Source organism: Trichomycterus rosablanca, chromosome 14 (assembly GCF_030014385.1).
Source record: "Trichomycterus rosablanca isolate fTriRos1 chromosome 14, fTriRos1.hap1, whole genome shotgun sequence".
NCBI lineage: Eukaryota > Metazoa > Chordata > Actinopteri > Siluriformes > Trichomycteridae > Trichomycterus > Trichomycterus rosablanca.
Genome location: NC_086001.1, coordinates 4959330 through 4980673, shown reverse-complemented (window position 1 = coordinate 4980673; position 21344 = coordinate 4959330). Strand labels below are relative to the sequence as shown.

At 41.2% G+C, this 21344-nt stretch overlaps 2 protein-coding genes across 6 annotated transcripts in view; one reads left to right on the top strand and one right to left on the bottom strand.

Moving 5' to 3' along the window:
• The window catches only part of casp3a (caspase 3, apoptosis-related cysteine peptidase a), a 12169-nt gene extending 7738 nt beyond the window's left edge, over positions 1–4431 (top strand). For all 3 annotated transcript variants that reach the window (XM_063008516.1, XM_063008517.1, XM_063008518.1), the window contains one exon: positions 116–4431. In XM_063008516.1, the coding sequence (XP_062864586.1) occupies positions 116–345 (230 nt within the window). In that variant the 3' untranslated portion in view covers positions 346–4431. The remainder of the gene's footprint in view (positions 1–115) is intronic.
• On the bottom strand, positions 4421–21344 carry acsl1a (acyl-CoA synthetase long chain family member 1a). 3 transcript variants are annotated; one of them, XM_063008513.1, is made up of 21 exons: positions 21176–21339; positions 20487–20733; positions 19268–19382; positions 19120–19184; positions 18789–18890; positions 17077–17176; positions 16790–16965; positions 16516–16548; positions 16303–16354; positions 15180–15253; positions 14131–14208; positions 13308–13442; positions 12837–12971; positions 11865–11960; positions 10597–10669; positions 9859–9947; positions 9644–9760; positions 8891–9034; positions 6721–6822; positions 6004–6075; positions 4421–5906 (listed from the first exon to the last, which is right to left on the bottom strand). In XM_063008513.1, the coding sequence occupies exons 2-21, from the start codon at positions 20679–20681 to the stop codon at positions 5766–5768; spliced, it is 2094 nt and encodes a 697-aa protein (XP_062864583.1). In that variant the 5' UTR covers positions 20682–20733; positions 21176–21339; the 3' UTR covers positions 4421–5765. The 3 variants fall into 3 exon arrangements, with proteins under 3 accessions (XP_062864583.1, XP_062864584.1, XP_062864585.1); XM_063008514.1 differs by lacking the exon at positions 11865–11960 and having other exon boundaries at positions 21176–21337; XM_063008515.1 differs by lacking the exons at positions 4421–5906; positions 6004–6075; positions 6721–6822 and having other exon boundaries at positions 8897–9034; positions 9658–9760; positions 21176–21344.

Genomic DNA, 21344 nt, shown 5'->3' with positions numbered 1-21344 from the left:
GACAGAAGAAGGCGCAATTACTTTTCGTAGTATTGTAACCTGCACTGTCCAGGATCTAAAATGTCCTTATGTTCATCACTATTAAACGTGAACACCAGTCTTGTTTGTCGTGTAGGCTACTACTCCTGGAGGAACACCATGACTGGTTCGTGGTTCATCCAGTCACTGTGCGAGATGTTGGCTGAACACGGCAGGGAACTGGAGCTGATGCACATCCTCGCCCGCGTCAACCACAAGGTGGCGTACGACTTCGAGTCTGCCTCCAACATGCCCGGCTTCAACGCCAGGAAGCAGATCCCCTGTATCGTCTCCATGCTCACCAAAGAGATGTACTTTACTCCTTAAGTCTAACTGTACTTCTGAGCCCACAATCAGGTCAATGGAATGAATAAGTACTGACACAGCCACATTACATTTCTTAAAAGGGAGGTCACTGACATAGCAATAGAACATTTTCTACAAAGGGAATAGGGGTGTATGTTTAAAATTTAGGTCATCTGTACCTCAAAACATCAGCATGTAGAGTGGTGCTGCAACTCAAGGTTAGTTATTGATCATTTTGTATACAGTCTATTGCAAGAGTTGACAACCCTTGGTATATTAAGTGCATTTATTAACTGCAGCCCATTAGTTGGTTTTGGATTAGATCTTGTTCTGTTAGTATTGCTTTTCTGACTATGGAGACTTGGATACATTGTTTATCGATGGATGGGGGACAGCACGGTGACTCGGTGGGTCACAGCGAGAAGGTCCTGAGTTAGATTCCCAGGTGGAGCGGTCCGGGTCCTTTCTGTGCCGAGTTTGCATGTTCTCCCCGTGTCTGTGTGGGTTACCTTCAGGAGCTTCTGTTTCCTCCCACAGTACATGCAAGTGAGGTGAATTAGAGATACAAAATTTTGAATTTTGAAAATCATGAATGTGTTTGACATTAGAACTTGAACTGATGAATCTTGTGTAACCAGTAACTACCTGTCTAAGTGTGTAAAACACGACGTTAAAATCCTAATAAATAAACAAATAAATTGATGTATAGGGTAGAAGTGGAAGTGACAAAGTGGACAGGCAACAAATGGGCAATCACTGCCATCTGTCTAACCAATTCAATCGACATCCACAAGGACTTCATGGACCCCAAGTCTCCATAGTCTAAAGCACTAATAACAGAACCAGACAAATCCAAAATTAAATACACAGAGCAAGTCAAAAGTCTGTAAGCCCACATCACCACGGCTGTGCTGGGTAGCTATGAGAAGAGAAGTTATGAGAGGTTTAGGCTGTGAGGAATGGTGCCACTAACTATTACGAATGTGGAGGTAAAATCACACAGCTGTAGTTTAACATTACCACCAGCATTGCAATCATACAAGACAGATAGTCTGAAATGGCAAACATTCATACCGGCTTAAAGATTACAGACCTGAAGAATTGTAAGGCAACTCGCCTGTACAGTTCATGGACTAGGTAGTGTAAATAGTACGATACGATTTTTGGATAAGATTTTGTGGTGCTGTCGGCATTCTAGCTGTATACATACTGATCAGGTCGTCGTCTATTCTTGGCAGCTTTTTTCAAACCGATTTCAACCAATAACATTAGAACATTTTGAGTTTTTTTGAAATTAGAACATTTCACAGTTTCAAAGCAGCAGCAGCTACTACCTGAGGTTGAAAAATTTATATGAATTAGGGGAAATGTGGCTTTAGGAATCTGATTGTGGCTTTAGGAATCTGATTGTGGCTTTTTGGATTTTAAAGGGATAGAACATGACTTGGAAATAAGCCATGGGCATTTCATAGTAGTGCTTCAGGGAGGGGGGAATGGGGGGCAGCATGAGCCATTGTGAAAACATTGAGCTGTTACATTTTATAAACTATTGTCTGTTTCCTCTGCTGTTATATATTTCACTGTGTGTTTGTGATGCTGAATATCAACATCAGGTGCTAAACCAACATTTCATATTTAATCATTTCACTGATAGATGTAAATGATACTACTGGGCATAATTTTACCTGCATTCCAGTACTGATAACACCACCATTTACTTCCCTTCTTCATTTTTCCTTGATCAAAGCAGCATTAAAATGTTACAAATCTGACATCTTCACTGCTAACTGCTTACAAGTGGGAGAACACTAGCTAGGCAGCTGGAAATATGGATACCAAGTACACTATATGGTCAAAAGAATGTAAACACCCTCTCTAATTACTTAGAGTTCAGGTGTTTCCATCACAGCCATTCTTAACCGGTGTATAAGATCAATTATATAAAGACACGAGTTACAAGTTTAGGTTTGTGGAACTCAAATGACCTGCAATTAATTGAAATGCCAGTTACCAGGGATCACGTCCAACTTCAGTGTCCGACCTTAAACATGCTTTTTAAAGTGAATTGGCACAAATTCCAACAGATGCTTTTTTGTGGAAAGCTTTCGAAACGCACGTTGGAAATTATGCATTAATATTGAGTAACACAATGTCATGTTCATGCTGCCACATACTTTTGGTCTGAGTGGAGCTTCGTCATCTTAACATGTTCCAAGGCCATGATTGTATAATTATATACAATTGTATTATTATAATGTGCATTCTATTTAACAACATAAAATATGTTTCTCGTTATGCAGCCCTGCTTTTGTGGACACTTGTGTAAGGTATAGTTGATTCACACTTAATATATGCTCAGGTCCGTGGGAAGTCAGCATTGGAATGCAGGATCTGGTATTTTCTCGGGTAGAACGCTCATTTTGTCTGAGCCTTTATTCCATTTGTAACTGCGTGAGGAGTGTTACACCAAGCCTAGTCTACCTTTGAATAGTTGCATCTAAGTAGGATCTGTTAAGAGATCAGTGCATGGAAATGTTTTATGTAGCATTACGTTAAGGGAGTTTTGTATGTGTTAGCTTTGTGTATTTATTTAAATGTTAAACAAGACCACTGATATTCTTACATTGTTAAACCAGGCATTATAAGATCTAAGACCTAGATCTAATCAGGGAATTAACAACTTAGTAACCATATTTTAATGACTGTGGTTTTCAAATATGCGAGTTGTTGAAACCAGTGGTCCCCAACCACCGGGCCACGCACCGAGTCATTTATTACCGAGATTAGCAATTACATTTCCGAAACATTTTGGGTGTTATTGTCCCCAATCACCACTAGGTGGGAGCAGCGTCTCATTGCAGCAAAAAAAAAATCCATTGTATAGTTCTTATAGTATTCTCTATATAAAATCCTCCCACCCCTGCCGGTCAGTGAAATTATACCTCTATGAAACCGGTCCGTGGTGCAAAAAAGGTTGGGGATCACTGGTTTAAACAACCAGGACATTGACTGAATTGACAGTGAATTGTTTGGTATAAAGAGGAGCATTCACGTTTGGCTATTTCTGCATAAAGCTTGAGTGTTTAAAGAATTTAATTGTTTTTACTAACTCAGTTTATGACCGACGACAATAAAGATCAGATCACTTATGTTATAGTGTCAGTTAATGACAATCTGAAGAATATAGTAATATAAATATACAGTTGCTTAATTGCCCAAAAAACTTGATAGCCAGATATAACTGTTGGTCTTTAACTTGATCTTATGTTTGTTAAACCCTTTATATGATCTATTTACCTACGAGGTGCTGTTTTGTGTCTTTTGCTGTTAGATTAGTATTCAAAAATGAGCTGACAACCAACCACGTGTGCCTCTGTCCTACACATTTCCCATTTATGCATTATTCAATCAAGTGTTTGGTTTTTAATTATGCTGCACACTACTGTGTCCACCAAGAGCATGTGATGTTTAGATAAAGTCCCACAGCTCTCTGGTAAAGATGTAATTCAATCTTTGTTTACCTTTAAACACAGCCTGTAAACACAGCCTAGTTACGTTAAAGATAAATGACCTAGATCATGCTGAATATGAAACATTGCAATATTTAACAAGAAAAACAAAACTTGTGACTGACAGTTAAGTCTCGGCTAAACTCTGGGAAGAAGCGTCATTATTTCTGTTTCCCCGTCAATCATCCTGTTTCTTTCCTTGCAGTCAGTTGGCTCTAAATGACTCAAAAAAGCAGATGTTAGCCATCAACTTTGCAATTTGCTGACTGTTAAGTCATGGCGGTCTCAAAATGAAAGTAGAAATTGGCTGCAAGTTCTCTTTATTTAGGTTCCTGCTACAATAAAACACAGTTTGAACAATCAAATGACCTCAAGTGTCCTTTACTGAGCCAACAGTGTCACGAGTCACTGCATGCACAGACCATCGTTATTTTGCTAAACTGCTTTACTGGCTTGCAAGATCCAGGTCCAGACTAAACTAGCTTTTTATTTATAATAGAACATTTACTGTACTTTCTATCATTGTGTATGTGCTTTTTTTCATTGTCTGTACCCTGTAATAAAAAAAAAACATGAAAGAAATGGCATAATGGCTTCACATGTTGTATTGTGTATTTTTTTTACAGTATCTCAACCCAAGGTAAAAATCAGCACAACATCCATCTCTAGTGCATCATTATTCACATTCAGCTCCTGTACAAAGAGTTTTTAATTCTTCGTTTCCTCACTTGTGAGACTTGACTGATGTTTTTATTTTTATAGTGAGTTTTAGTTAAGCAGGCTAACATGCATACATTACTACAGCACACACTGTGATTGCCTGCTTGCATTATTTTAATAAAATAATACATGTTTCTGGCATGGGGCAAATCATTTTCCATTCATTTTGTATTGTGCACTATTCATTTCTCCAATAATCCTGACTAGACTTCCAGTCTCTACTGTGTTTTACAGCAAGACAAGTCCAAAACCCCCCTTACAGCATGTAAAATGTCTGCATTGTGTCATTTGGACAGTTTTATCATTACTACCAAACAGCCCGATCATGATGTTTTGCCTGAGGCTAATTTTGACAGACAGACAGACAACTGTGATATGCATTTTATATCACATTCATTGATTTCAGGTGTTTTAGCCACAACCACTGCCAAACTTTCAGGCTACAATTATTTAAAGGCTGTTTCTTCTTCCGCTTATGTGTGAAACAAGGTTCGTAGGTCCATGGCTTACTGTGTTTGGAGGAACTTGAGTGGCCTGCAGAGTCCTGACCTCAACCCCTATTAACACTGGACACTTTTGGGATAAATTGGAATGTTGATAGTGAGCCAGATCTTCTCATCCAAAGTCAGTGCCTGACCTCACAAATGGGTTTTTAGGCCAGTTTGTCCATTTGAAAATGCTTTTAAATGATGTGAAAATGTACATCATTAAGGATTTATGAATTGTGCTTATAATTTATACCATTTTACCACGAGGGCTTGAAGAAGAGAAAACACAAACTCCCATCTCCGACCAACCAAACCTAATGAGGCATCACAAGAACTGGACATTGACTGGCGTTGGCTCTATTTCAAAAAATGGGGTTTTGATCAAGTGGGACCAAAATGTGTGGACAAAGTTTGTGACAAGCCTTTCCAGTGAGCCTTCCCAGTGAATTGGAGGCTGTCGTAGCCACAAAAGGGGGGCAACCATACATTAATGCCCAAGGTTTTGAAATGGGGTGTCCAATAAGCTCATGATCAAGTGTCCAAATACATTTGACCATATAATAAAATATCAAAATAGTTTGGAGGGCTAAATGCTTAAAGGCACTGTCTGTGGTTACTTCAATACCTAAGGCTAAATGACCTCGAATCTTTAAATTAAATGGACAGTACTTCTACCTTGTGGTCATCATTATAATTACGGCCAGTCTTTTTGTGGCTGTTTTTGTCACATCTTGATCTTGGCGTACATGTAGTCGATGTGTTCCCTAAAGCGGGTTCTTAGTTGGGTTCTCTTGGCTTTCAGAGTGGGCGTGAGGAGGCCGTTCTGCACAGAGAACATCTCTGGATGGAGCAAAATGTCCCTCACCTGGATCCACAGAAATACAAAACACAGTGAATAAACATGGACCTGTAAATGACTAAGTTTCATAACATTTTACAGTCCAACGATAGCATCAGCTAACCTGCTCAAATGACTTTAATCCACCCTCGTTTCCCAAGTGCACCATGTCCTCCAGAATGGCATTTTTCACCTCCTGTCCAAACAAACAAAACCAAGCAGTCACGATCCAGGAGTGTTCCAGTGTAAAATGAAGTGTAACTGCCATTTACATAGTTAGATAGTTAGTTAGTTGGTTAGATAGATAGTTGGTTAGATAGATAGTTAGTTAGTTGGTTAGATAGATAGGTAGATAGATAGATAGTTAGTTAGTTGGTTAGATAGATAGATAGATAGATAGATAGATAGATAGATAGATAGATAGATAGATAGATAGATAGATAGATAGATAGATAGATAGATAGATAGATAACTTTATTAATCTCATAGGGAAAGTCAGTTATTACAGCAGCTCCAGGTACATTAAAGCAAAAAGTATTAAAGTACAAAGAATTCAAGTAAACAAGTAATGTTGTACACATTATGTAATTGAATAAATAGAATAAAAATGTAGTGTAGTATGTCATAAAAAAAACTTAAGAAGTATCCTAGCATTAAATATTTTAGATGAGATATGTAATATGTGATATACTAAGCTGTTGTAGTGTTAAATAATAACAGATATGTAGTATAGTCTTCATAAACAGACTCCATGAGTCTGTCCTGATAGTAGTTTAGTGTTCGATGATGTCCCGAGCTAGTGAAGCGTTATACAGTGTGATCACATGATAAAACGAATTACCTTGTTCCTACACAGGTCTAGGTAGGATCCTTCTATTCCTCGTCTTTTGGCCCATCCTGGCAGGAAGTCAGGATCGGGAACCACAATGCCGACTAAACATGCCTAATAAATGCAGAAGACCGGTTAAGCCTCACATACAGTGTATCACAAAAGTGAGTACACCCCTCACATTTCTGCAAATATTTTATTATATCTTTTCATGGGACAACACTATAGAAATAATACTTGGATATAACTTAGAGTAGTCAGTGTACAGCTTGTATAGCAGTGTAGATTTACTGTCTTCTGAAAATAACTCAACACACAGCCATTAATGTCTAAATAGCTGGCAACATAAGTGAGTACACCCCACAGTGAACATGTCCAAATTGTGCCCAAAGTGTCAATATTTTGTGTGACCACCATTATTATCCAGCACTGCCTTAACCCTCCTGGGCATGGAATTCACCAGAGCTGCACAGGTTGCTACTGGAATCCTCTTCCACTCCTCCATGATGACATTATGGAGCTGGTGGATGTTAGACACCTTGAACTCCTCCACCTTCCACTTGAGGATGCGCCACAGGTGCTCATTTGGGTTTAGTCCATCACCTTTACCTTCAGCTTCCTCAGCAAGGCAGTTGTCATCTTGGAGGTTGTGTTTGGGGTCGTTATCCTGTTGGAAAACTGCCATGAGGCCCAGTTTTCGAAGGGAGGGGATCATGCTCTGTTTCAGAATGTCACAGTACATGTTGGAATTCATGTTTCCCTCAATGAACCGCAGCTCCCCAGTGCCAGCAACACTCATGCAGCCCAAGACCATGATGCTACCACCACCATGCTTGACTGTAGGCAAGATACAGTTGTCTTGGTACTTCTCACCAGGGCGCCGCCACACATGCTGGACACCATCTGAGCCAAACAAGTTTATCTTGGTCTCGTCAGACCACAGGGCATTCCAGTAATCCATGTTCTTGGACTGCTTGTTTTCAGCAAACTGTTTGCTGGCTTTCTTGTGCGTCAGCTTCCTTCTGGGATGACGACCATGCAGACCGAGTTGATGCAGTGTGCGGCGTATGGTCTGAGCACTGACAGGCTGACCTCCCACGTCTTCAACCTCTGCAGCAATGCTGGCAGCACTCATGTGTCTATTTTTTAAAGCCAACCTCTGGATATGACGCCGAACACGTGGACTCAACTTCTTTGGTCGACCCTGGCGAAGCCTGTTCCGAGTGGAACCTGTCCTGGAAAACCGCTGTATGACCTTGGCCACCATGCTGTAGCTCAGTTTCAGGGTGTTAGCAATCTTCTTATAGCCCAGGCCATCTTTGTGGAGAGCAACAATTCTATTTCTCACATCCTCAGAGAGTTCTTTGCCATGAGGTGCCATGTTGAATATCCAGTGGCCAGTATGAGAGAATTGTACCCAAAACACCAAATCTAACAGCCCTGCTCCCTATTTACACCTGGAACCTTGACACATGACACCAGGGAGGGACAACGACACATTTGGGCACAATTTGGACATGTTCACTGTGGGGTGTACTCACTTATGTTGCCAGCTATTTAGACATTAATGGCTGTGTGTTGAGTTATTTTCAGAGGACAGTAAATCTACACTGCTATACACGCTGTACACTGACTACTCTAAGTTATATCCAAGTTTCATGTCTATAGTGTTGTCCCATGAAAAGATATAATGAAATATTTGCAGAAATGTGAGGGGTGTACTCACTTTTGTGATACACTGTACATACGTAACAAAAGACAATAAATGACCAGAAGCATGTGGACGCCTCACCATGAGCTTGTCCTATTCTAAAACCATAGGCATTAGTATTGAGTTTCTGTGCTATCGACTGAAGAGTCCATCCATTTGAGACCTGCACCCTCCTGAATAGAAATCTATCTATGAGAATTTTGGACCATTGAGTTAAAAGCATTTGTAAGGTCAGACCTTAATGCTGGATAAAAAGACCTGACTCATAATCAACGTTCCAGTTTGTCTTAAAGGTGTTCAGTTTGTGACACCTTTTAAGCATTACATTTATATCACTGTTATAAGGGCTGCTTTTATAGCATAAGTGAGCAGCACCACACAGTGACACCCAGCTGTGAATATTAGTTACCTAACTCTGTCAAAGAATGACTACATTTATGGTATAAAACAGTTTCTTTTTTTTTATCAGACCTGCAGACTGTCTCCATGAATGAAGACCTGGGCCACAGGGTCACTGCGGATATAGATGTTCTCGATCTTTTCCGGAGCGATGTACTCGCCCTGCGCCAGCTTAAAGATGTGCTTCTTCCTGTCTGTGATCTTTAGGGTTCCATTCTGTAACAAAGCAAAGTGAAACAGTTTTGTACAATTTACTTTATATTCTATGATTGTTTTTACATTTAAGAAACAAAGTTATCCAACAGCCATATCACTTGAGTTCTAGACGTGTAGCAAAAAGGAAACCACAGCTGACCAAGAGAAACATCTTTTGAGATGACGTTCGTTGAAGAGACAAATCAAAATTGGCAGCTAGGATAGTGTGATGGTGTGGGATTGCTTAGCTCGATCAGGACCTGGATAACTTGCCATTATTGTGGGAATGTAAGGTCATCTGTTTGTGAGTTGATGCTGAAGTATGTTGAATTATGCCGCAGGCAATTAGCCAAAACTACTAAAGCTGACAACTTGTCTACTAAATGGCTGAAATGAAACAGAATTTTTGGTTTTGGAGTAGCCTAGTCAACGTCCTGGTTTGAACCCAGTATAGATGTTAAAACAAGCAGATGATTCCTAAAAACCAGCACTATTTAAGCACACAGTAACACAGGTTCATGTAGAATAGAGGGGCACATACTTTTCTCAGAGATCTGGGTTTGGATTTGAAACATGCATACCGGTCTATACAAGCTTTATGAGCGTTTATTCATACGGTGTTGAATTTACCGGGAGCCACTTGCCGATATCGCCGGTGTGCAGCCAGCCGTCTTTATCAACAGCCTCCGCCGACTTCTCCGGGTCCTTCAGGTAACCCTGGAACACGTTTGGTCCTTTCACACACACCTACACAATACACACAGTTAAAAAAGCCGGCGAGGTCGAGAGATTCTCACATCTGTAGCATTTACTCATCAGTGTGGTTAAACTGAGTGGACGCTCACCTCACCCTCCCCTTTAGCTGCACTGTAGTTCATCTCTGTTACGTCCACCAACTTTACGTAGTTACACGGCATAGGAGGACCTACGTGACCTAAAAAGAAGGATGACTTATTCACACACTATACGGTCAAAAGTATGTGGACATTATTTTTTATTGTCACATTTAGGTGTTATAATCACATCTAAAGAATATGAGAAATAAGTATATAAATATTATTAATTTTTTTTTATTTTAGCAAATAAACAAAAACGCACCGAGTTAACTGATTATTACATAAAATGAAATAAAAACATAGAAACTGACCAAGAGTGTCCACATTTTTGGATAAGGATGTATTTTAAAGGGACTGAACTGACTAAAATAACAAAAGGCAGTGGAAAAGTGGGCAATGACTTTTTGAAATCACAATATGTAATATGGGTGGCACGGTGGCTCAGTGGGTAGCACTGTCGCCTCATGGCAAGAGGGTCCTGGGTCCTTTCTGTGTGGAGTTTGCATGTTCTCCCTGTGTCTGCATGGGTTTGCTCCGGGTGCTCTGGTTTCCTCCGACAGTCCAAAAACATGCAGTCAGGTTAATTTGAGACACTGAATTGCCCTATAAGTGAATGTGTGTGTGTGTGTGTTTGCCCTGCGATGGACTGGCATCCCGTCCAGGGTGTTACTGTGTGCCTTGCGCGCATTATTAAGCTGGGATAGGCTCCTGAATTTGTGTTAGGAGTCAAAGTGTGTGTTGTGGTACCTGCTGTCCAGTCTCCCGGCAAAGACATGTTACATCCTGCAGTGCATTCGGTCTGTCCGTACCCTTCATAAAACTGTCAACACATCACACACGCCGGCATCATCACAGTCGGTCAAACCAGCTCTGATTTTTGATTTGTGAGATTTTAAAGCAACACGAGGCAACTAACAAAGATTTTAACACACTATTTAGTAGGTGCTGTGGTCCAAGGGTAAAAATCTTAAAAACTGTAGTAGCAAATGTCAGACATGGACACAAAGCAAAAAGGAACAGTGATCGCAAGTGAAAGCTTACTGACAAAGTGATTACACTTTACCGGGTCTTTACACTTCAAACGAGCCACAAAGACAACCACACAACGAGCACCTCTATACCTCAATTACTACAAAACAGTACAGCATGCACTTTACAAAGCTGGAATTTAATGTCAAAGCCTGATGGGCCAAATCTCCTAACATGGATCCCTTAGTAATGGAAGATGTAATACGGTTGTGGTAGCATAGTGATTAAGGTACCGGACTAGTAATAGCAAGGTTGGTTTATGCTTGACCACTGCCAGGCTGCCAGAGTTGGGCCCCTGAACATAGCACTTAATCCTTAATTTCTCAAACCGTATTAATCAGCTAAATGCTGTCTATTACATGCCACCTACGAGAGGTGTGCAGTGTCAATCCATATCTTTCACATCGCTTGTGGTGAGTAGAAAGATATCCTTTATTTGTCATATATACATATACAGATGTACAGTACAATGAAATTCTTTCTTCGCATATCCCAGCTGGTGTTGGAAGCTGGGGTCAGAGCGCAGGGTCAGCCAACTTACGGCGCCCCTGGAGCAGACAGGGTTAAGGGCCTTGCTCAAGGACCCAACAGTGGCTACATAGCAGAGCCTGGATTTGAACCGCCAATCTTCCGGTTGATAGCCCAAAGCCCTACCCACTAGGCTACCACAGGCCCTAAAAAGGAATTGGTGGAGTGTGTATCAGGTGAAGATACCCTCCTTGGATGCCATCTGGGTAAGTAATGTTAAGCCCTCTGTTTATTATCCACCAGCATTTTGCAGCAGCACTGAGGAACCCTATCAACCTCTCTCCCTCAGACACAACCAAACATGCTGATGTTTAAACTTTTGCTCAACCATCCGGACTACAAAAGATCAATCCAGCTTAAAATTGATTTGAGCTGCCTGTAGCCACACTGGTCCTATGATGAACTGATAGAAATAAAAATAATGAGTGATGATGTAGTTGTGATTTCCACAGACATACCTGGCATCCCAGAGCAGCTCGCAGGAATGTCAGAACAGTAGGCGAAACGGGGGCGGCACCAGTAATCATTAGCCTGACACGCCCACCCAGGCTCACCTGGGGAAGGAGATCCCAAGCTATATGTTTATCACCAATCGTAAGCTGAATATTAGTTTAGATTTAGTTTGAATTGTTTGTAGAAATGTCTAGATATAAAAAGCCACTCTTGCTTTTTATAAATCAAAAAAATCTTTTACTTAATCTAAAAATTGGCTTTCATATTTTTTAATGCATTGTTCTTCCAATTTAGTGCAGCCAGTCCATCTGTCGCTGCTAGAGACCCAGATGGCATCCAAGGAGGGTATCTTCACCTGATACACACTCCACCAATTCCTTTTTATTCTCCACCAATCCCTTCTTATTCTCACACGAAGAGCCACGCCCCGATCTCTGCGCTCCTCCTCTTCTCTACAGGTGCCCTGGGCAACCAGGGTCCTTGCACAGCGTTGAAGACCCCACCCCATTTTCTAGTTCGGTCTTTTTCCCACACAGCAGGCACTTGCTAATTGTGCCCGGTAGCGGAGCTCAAAATCCCAGTGCTAGAGTGCTAGCAGTAAATCTCGCTGCAACACCTGGGCGCTGGCTTTTGTTTTTGTTACACCCCTTCTAAATGATTAAATCCAGGTGTTTCAGCCACCATGCTAACAGATTTATAAAATACATAACAATAAAATGAAGCATCGGCCCTTCAGAGGTCAAAAAAGCTGTAGACTTAAACTACATGTCAAATTTCAACAAATTAAAAGTTTGTGCAAAATGTTGCCTGCTTTCTCTTCTAATTTCTATTCACACTAGACACTAATGTAAAAAAAAAATTCATTGAAAAACTGTAGATGCAGTTTAACGTGGAATTTCACATCTTTTACAGGGACAAAACTGAATCTAAATTCACTTGTTAGATTCCTTGATTCCTTTTTTTCCCTCTGTTCTTACCTGGACTTTACTGAAGATGAGTTTGTCCCACATGCTGTCCTTCCTAACAACACCGCTGCGTAATTCTGATTCTTTCCTCCGGGTGGCGAAGTCCAGCAGCCAGCGCTTTAGCGGGGTGTTAGCCTGTCCAAAAATCTGAGAACATACGAGCGTTAATTTAGTTTTGATAAGAGTTAGAAATACATCTTTACCAAGTGTGGCAAGAATGATGAGGTTGCCTGTACGGTGATTTAAAATAAACGTACAGATAAAGAATAAGTCCAATTCTAATTTGCACCCTGCAGAGGAGGGCAAAGTTCGATTCCCTGGTGATACCTTTAATTGGGTCGATGAGATTAGCAATGAACTATGATCAAGCCATTTTTGGTCTTCTGTGGAGCTTGGCAAAATAATATATCAATAAAAACATTATTAATCACTAAAGATGAATTAGAAGCCAATGCCACAGCATGTACGCATTCATGTGTTTACCTTATCAAACATGCGGTTGAGCAGTCGTGGTACGACGGGAAACACGGTGGGTTTGAGGGTCTTTAGATCGTCCATCAGCGTTCGAATATCACCCTGAAAGTAACCAATCCTTGCTCCGTGCATCAAAATGCTCATCTACAAACAAAGAAAACATCTGTAAAAAATTGTGTGTACATACAAAATTGCAAAAAATGAAGCGGGCGCTCGGATGGCACAGCGGTAAGACATGCAAGCCCACTTTAAATCTTCAAATCTCAGCAGCGCCATCGACCACTCGGGCAACTATACTGTCATTATTGGCTTTGTCTGAGATGTCGGCATTGGGAGGTGCGCTCTCAGAGCAGATCCCAAGGCCTGGTAAAATAAAGTCAGAAAAAACTGTACCAGATCAGGTGGGTTTAACGATTGCTGTGGCGACCCCTAAAGTACAGGGAGCAGCCAAAAAAAAGAAAAAAGAAATTTGCATTCTAGGAAATAAAAAGTTCTGGCCCCTTATGTTTGTACTGTTACATTTATAATATTTAATAAGCTCTTTTTCCAGAGTGACTTCAAAAGTAGGCACTCAGGTGGCGCACTATAATTATGAACAACTACTAAGGTGGCAACCACTACGATCCTGATTGCTAATAAATAAATGAAGAAATTAATTAGTTAACATTTGTATACATACCGCTACGAGTCTCTCGAACATGTGGGCGAGGGGGAGGTACGATATGTGGAAATCAGTAGGGTTGAGCATGCAGTGTTTCTGTAACACACACATGCGCACACACACACACACACACACACACACACACACATCGCAGGGTAAATCACATCGTACCTCCACCCCTCTCTCAAACATGTGAGCCAAAGGCAGGAAGGAGATCAGAACATCATGACGATTTAGTCCCATCTTTCCCTAAACACACACACACACACAAACACAACCACGGTACACAGCATACAGCAGAGAGGAAAATGAGGCAGACAGAAAGTAGCTAAACAGGCAGGCAGATACATTTGAAGGGTAATGTACAGTGGTGTGGAAAAAGTAACTGCCTCCTTGGATATTCAATCGAGCAGTTTAGCGAATCAAAATAACAAATCCATTTAGCTATCTAAACACAACACAGCTTGATTTAAGTGCCACTGCAGAATATACATATCTTAACTTGAACCATACTCTAAGTAAAAAAAAAGTTACAAAGCCATTTCTAAGGCTCTAGGACTCAACCAAACCACAGTGAGAGCCATTATCTCCAAACTGAGGGCAGCTAAAAGTTATAAATCCATGATGGGATGTCTTGAGTCTCGAGCAAGGTCAGTGTTCATGTTTTCACTATTTAAAACAGGCTAAACAAAAATATGATTCATAAGAAGACAGCAAAGAGAAAGAACTGTTAACCTGTTAACTGGATTTATTTCTACAAATGCTCCAACATTGTGGCAGTGGTGTGATGGTCAGGATCTTGATATTGCATTTCATATAAATTCTACCTTTTCTATTTAAAAATCCTTGAACAAAATATAAAACCATCAGTCCATGAGCTGAAGCTGAGGTGAAATTGAGTTGTGCAATGATCAGGCCAAGTTGAAGTTACTTAAATCCAATAGGGATGCTGTGGTGAGGCCTGAAATGAGCAGCTCATGAAGGAAAATCAGCAGCAGGTTTGAATTAAAGCTCTTCTGTAAAGCTAAAATGATCTAAAATAATAATGATTTAATTAGGTGTGTAATATGAGTTTTTGTTTTGTTTATCTGAAAATCATCCAGTGGGACAAATGTAAAACAGAGGAAAATCAGAAAACGGATGGTTACTTTTTCACAACATTGTATTTTACAACATCTCACATCCAATTAAGTAAAAAACCTGTAGATGATTTTATTTACCTCAATTATTCGAGTGAAGGCCGAGCAGTTAGAAATAACATTACCGTGTGTTAGCATAGCACCTTTCGGAGTACCTGAAAAAAATTTAAATATTTTTATAGTGTGTATGTTCATATGGACAATACAAATGATTATGGAATGATCATGTAGATGATTTCTGAATAAAGAGGGACAGTAGCTTTTGTCTATTTTTATAAATAAGAAAATGAAGTGCCACAGTGGGTCGATTCCCTGGCCAGGGTCCTATCTGTGTGGGGTCTGCATGTTCTCTCTGTGTCCATAAGGGTTTTCTGTGGGAGCTCCGGTTTCCTTCCACATGTCCAAAAACATGCAGTGTGTGTGTGTGTGCCCTGTGATGAACTGGTGACCTGTCCAGGGTGTTTCCTGCCTTTCAACCAGTGAATCAGACCCACCACAATATTGACCAGGATAAAAGCAAAACAGACAATAAATTAATGAATGAAAATAATATAATAAAGCAGAGCTTAAAATAAAATTTTATAGCTGCTTAAACCTTTTGCAAAAAGGTAAACTGGACCAATGGCATCATCATGCCTATATAAAACAGGCTATAAACATATGCAATAAATCATCAAGAGTCGAGATGTTAATACGTGTCACTGACACTGTGGTTTCATTGGAACGGCTCTATTTGGCTGTTTATCACATGTGATTTGAGAAAAAATGTCTGTTCTGATATAAAAATAGTCAAATGTGACCGTTTCTCCTTAATTCCACATTCTGATTCTTTCTTCTTGCAGTTTGTAACTACTACTGAATGTCCACAGCTGAGCTTGTATGGAAACACCGTGCACACCACCAAGTCCTTCACATTATACAAAGCATTCTCATCACCAGTGGTGTAATTACTACTCTGACAAGTTCTTCCCACGTCTGGGTGGGTTTCCTTATGCCAGGGTTTTTCAGGTCACAAAAAAATAAGAATAATTAAATAAACTTGTACAAGAATGCCTTCTTGTGGAGGCTTTATGTTACATCTTGTAAACCACAGTGTGATCAGATTGTACAGATCAGAGCAGAGGGTCAAAATCATGGACAAAATGTGGGTCGCTTAAAAAAAAAAATCATCATAATAGTAATCATAGTAATCATACACACGTACCTGTAGTTCCACTGGTGAAGCAGATCAGAGCCAGATCATTGGGTTTAGGAGCCTACAGCAGATCCACCACACCAGCCGAACATGAGTACAGAAATAAAGCAACACCCAAAGCGTTTTTAAAATGACCTCACATTTTCCGAATCAGAGTCATTTGGTTGTATTTGATTCTGAATCAAATCAATTTCTGAACTGGAGATTCTCAGGTCTGCTTACCAGCGGTCTCTTGCGATGGGCTCGGCCTACAGCCTGGAAAAAAAGAAGAAATAATGGGTTTGTTTACTTTCTAAATGTGTGTTTGTTTGTAGGAATATTTAAAAAGTTTACTGGGGCAGCAGTCAATCATAAGGTTGCCGGTTCAAGCCCCACCATCGCCAAGTTGCCACTGTTGGGCCTCTGAGCAAGACCCTTAACCCTCAATTGCTCGATTTGTGTTCATTCATAATTGTAAGTTGCGTCTGCTAAACGCCACAGATGTAAATGAACTTGCCTCCAGCTGTCTCAGGCTGATAATGAGGATACCCTCTTTCTCTGCTCTTTTTGAGAGCTCGTTGTCGAACTCCTCCATCATGACGATGGTCCTGACGCTGTGATCTCGAGCTGCCACGCAGTCTAGCACTATCCTTGCCTTTTCCACCACGTCACAGATCACTGTAGAGATCACAGCTGGAGACAGGGATAGAGGAAGTGGGTGATGCTTTTGGCACAATAACATGAGTGGGATAAATACTCAAGGTAAACAACATAAACAACATGGTGGTGTTTGAGGGTTCTAACCTTTGTCTATGATGTAGCTGATGGCCTCTGTGCCGAGTGTGTCATACATTGGTACAGCCACAAGAGAGTATGTGTAGCAGGCCAGCTCTGAAATAGTCCACTATAGCCACAGGAAGCAAGCAAATGTTATCAGTTATCCAATATATTACATTATTAAAACAGCATTTTGTTTTTCACTACGACCTTTCTAATTTTCTTAAATTGTCCTGGCCATTTTTTTTTATTTCGTTATGCATTTTACCCCCTTTTTCTCCCAGTGTATCATAACCAATCCACTCCTGGGGATCCCGACAACATGCAAGAAGGGCACACCCTCTGATGTGTGCGCGGTCCACCAATCCCTTCTTATTCTCCCATACTTCAGTAGATTTGCGAGTCTGTAGAGCCACGCCCCGACCTCTGCACTATTCCACTTTCTGTACAGGCGCCATGGGCAACCAGGGTCCTTACAAAGTGTTGATAATCCCACCTCTTAGTCCGGTCAAATCCAGCAATGGAAGACCCGTCTGGATGATTACCGCATGCGTCTCAACACCAAGAAGACAGAATACATGGAATGCGGCACCCAGACCAACGGCACCATCAGCATCGGCGACGAAGACTTGGAGAAGACTACAAAATTTAAATACCTTGGCTCCATCATCAGTAGCGATGGCAACACCCTTCCCGATGCCCGAGCCCGGGTCAACGCGGCATGGCTGAAGTGGCGCCAAGTCACAGGAGTGCTTTGCAACCGCCATATGCCTGACCATCTCAAAGCCAAAATATATAAGACCGTCGTCCGCCCAGTGGCCCTCTACGGCACCGAGTGCTGGCCGGCATCGGTAAAACACGAGCAAGCCCTCCATGTCATGGAGATGCGGATGCTCAGGTGGAGTCTGGGGCTAACACGGCGGGATCACATCACCAACGAGGACGTCCGAAAACATCTGAGCATTGCCCCTATCCAAGAAAAGATGAGAGAGGCGAGGCTGCGTTGGTATGGACACGTCATGCGGAGCAATGCAGATTCAGTGGCCCGAACAGCCCTGCAACTGAGCCCTCAAGGGCGCCGCCCAAGGGGGCGACCAAAGATGCGTTGGCTGGATCGTATCAATGTAGACATGAAGATTGTCAACGCAGCGCCAGAAGACATCTTAGATCGCGCCAAATGGAGAAGACTGTGCACAAGAGCGGACCCTGCACTGCGGGATTAACGCCAGGACAGAGTCCGGTTTTTCCCACACAGCAGTTTTGGTCTGCTAGAGGGCGCCCAGTTGTCCAATAGCAGAGCCGAGATTCAAACCCAGAAGCTCAGAATCTCAGCGCTGGTGTGCTAGCTTATTATCTCGCTGCACCACCTGGGTGCCCAGCTGTTCTGTCCAGTTTTAACAAGTCTGGGTCCAGTTGTGAAGAGTGTGTTATCTGTAACCTATCTCCACTAACCTCTCTGAGGGCATTTTAGCCTGCCAAACTGCCACTCACTGGATGTTTTTTTTCTTTTCTTTTATTTACAAGCACAACTCCTGTGCAAACTCTGATTAGCAGTTTCTGACATACTAAAACCAGTTGTTTTGGCACCGACAACCATGTCCAACCAATTCCTTGACCCCTGTATGATTTTATTGTGCTGCTGCCACATGACTGGCTGTATAAATGGGCCAGTGAGAACTTATTACCCAGCTGTCAAAAAAAATTCTATCCAAGAACAGTGTGTGTGTGTGTGTACATACCTCGGGTCTGTTTTGGGCAAAGATGCCAATGTATTTGTCTCCTGCTTGACTGTGACCTTTGTGTAGCAACCCAGATCCAATCAACTCGGCTCCGTCCACAACCTACTCACACAGTGGGGGAAATAATCTCATTTTATAACCATCCAATGACATACATTTATCTAAGCAGCAAGTTATTCTGCAAAAATTCCCACAGACACACTTCAAAACAATGTGGAAAGCTGTCCAAGAGAAGCAGATTTTTCATGACGCATAGAAATCTAATGTCATGACATGCAGGAATACTAGACAGGACTTAGGGTGGTCTGCAATGTGGTGGGGCAGGACTTACCTCTTTATACGAGAGCCATTCGTACGGCTGCTTAGGTTTTCTTGATCCTAAACAAGGGCCATTATCTTTACACAAACAAAAACGCAAATTACCTTGTTTACAAGCGCAGATGCAGATCTAAAAATGTATCCATTTAATATTTACATACTGGACACTCTGAGCCCACGCAGAAATGCCTCGTATAGTGTCTTCGCATCATCGTAAATATGCGTCATCAGCCTGTCGTCGTCCAATAGGATAGAACGGCGAGCGGATTTCTCACCCTGAAGTAAAAACACAAATCTGAGACCCTGACTAGACTCTGCCCTCATGTTTTTATTTATTTATTAGGATTTTAACATCATGTTTTACACACTTTGGTTACATGAATGAAAGGAACAGTAGTTACTGCTTACACAAGATTCATCAGGTCGAGTTTTAATATCAAACACAGTCAAGGGCAATTTTGTATCTCCAGTTCACCTCACTTGCACGTCTTTGTACTGTGGGAGGAAACCGGAGCTCCCAGAGGAAAGCCACACAGACACGGGGAGAACATGCAAACTCCACACAGTAAAGACCCAGACCGCTTTACCCGGGAATTAAACCAAGGAACCTTCTTGCTGTGAGGTGACAGTGCTACCCACTGACCCACCATGCCACCCTGCCCTCATGTAAAGCATCAAAGTTGGTAAAAAACTAACTCGCTGTCCTTCGCACCCTCTGCATTACTCAGCTGAGGCACGTCAGTGTGACCACGGTGTGCAAATACAAAAATTGGATTTAGTTTCTTGTAATTTGTAGCAAAATTCAATTTGCTCTGCAGTCTAAACATCAACTTCAAGTTTCAGCCAAACACTTAACAACTATGCAAAACAGATCAGATGACTTTGGTCATGTGACAGACAGTTTATGGTTAACCCTGTTAGTAAACCAGCTTCTGTCACAGGGTGTCGCCCCCCCCCCCCCCCCCCCCGCACCACTAGGGATTCAAGCCCTGAATTTCAGCAGTAGTGGGTTACAGAAATTTACTGCTGTGCCACCTTAGCACCGCACACAAATTTACAAAAAATATTATTAAATAATAATAACAATAAAATTAATAATAATAAATAATAAAATATTAATAATAAATAATGATACAAATATTATTAAATAGTAATAACAATAAAAGTAATAATAATAATAAAATATTAATATTACATAATAATGATAATAATAATAAAACTAATAATAATAAAGAAAATCATAATAAATAATCATAATAAAAATATTATTAAATATTAAAAATTTACTATATTTTATAAAATAATAAACACAATCTTGGGAAAAATATCAAAAACAAGCAATATATTTGAAAATAAAATATAAATTTAACAAGTCTGTACCTGCACCTCCACAGACTGCATGGTAAGGTCGCAGGGTGGTTTTAGGGCTCTCGGTCTGGTGGCATACCAGTAGGTGGTGATGGCTGCAAATGCCCCCATGCCCATCAGCGTGTTGGAAGGTAAACTGCGCACATACTGCCTGAAATCCACCAGCTCACCCACCCGAAACTGGCGAATCAAATCCTGCATTTGCATGGCCCGGCCACCGAGGGGGACTTCTCACAGAGATCCACACACAGGCAGGAGTCTGAAAAGCAAATGAAAGAAAATACTTAGTAAACTGGTAAAGCTTTGGGCCTGAAAGTTTCTATACAGGGGGAGGAAGGTGTGGTCTGAGTACCTGTCAGTCACTTTAAAGGTTAATCTACAAGTATAAGTATAAACTGCAATTGCTAACAGCATGTCAATTATTTGTAAATTAGTGTGGGGAGAATACAGAAAAAAGAACGAGTTCTGGTTACTCGGTCCTTGTCCATGCTGTAATGACGTTATACCATTTTAAATTTGAATCAGACGCTGTAGCCACAAACACTGTTACTTTCCAGTGACCCTGCCTTTAAACTGACCAAAGACGTGGCTGAAAATAGTCCAGCACACCTGCACTTTTAGCTAAACAGCGCTGTGTTGTTAAAAATAACATTTAGCTGGACACACACCCCCAATAGACACATTCAGTTTGTTATACTTACAGTGAGGAATCCTGAGACCAGGCTGAAAGTAAGTAGTTTCTACCACAAGTGTCGTTACAAAAGAATAAGTGTTGTCGCTCGGTCGTAGCTGGTGTGACGCTGTGTTGCTCTTCAAAGGGGTTCCTAAATGCTAAGAATAGTAAACCCCACACACACAAGCGTGCCAACC

Bases quoted from the DNA above. Each gene is read 5' to 3' on its own strand.
- acsl1a (XM_063008513.1), bottom strand. From the start codon at position 20,681: ATGCAAATGCAGGATTTGATTCGCCAGTTTCGGGTGGGTGAGCTGGTG. The intron at 15,254-16,302 runs GTACGTGTGTAT...AATTTTTTTCAG, and splicing joins CTTCACCAGTGGAACTACAG to GTACTCCGAAAGGTGCTATG. The intron at 5,907-6,003 runs GTTAGCTGATGC...CTGTGGATCCAG, and splicing joins GATTAAAGTCATTTGAGCAG to GTGAGGGACATTTTGCTCCA.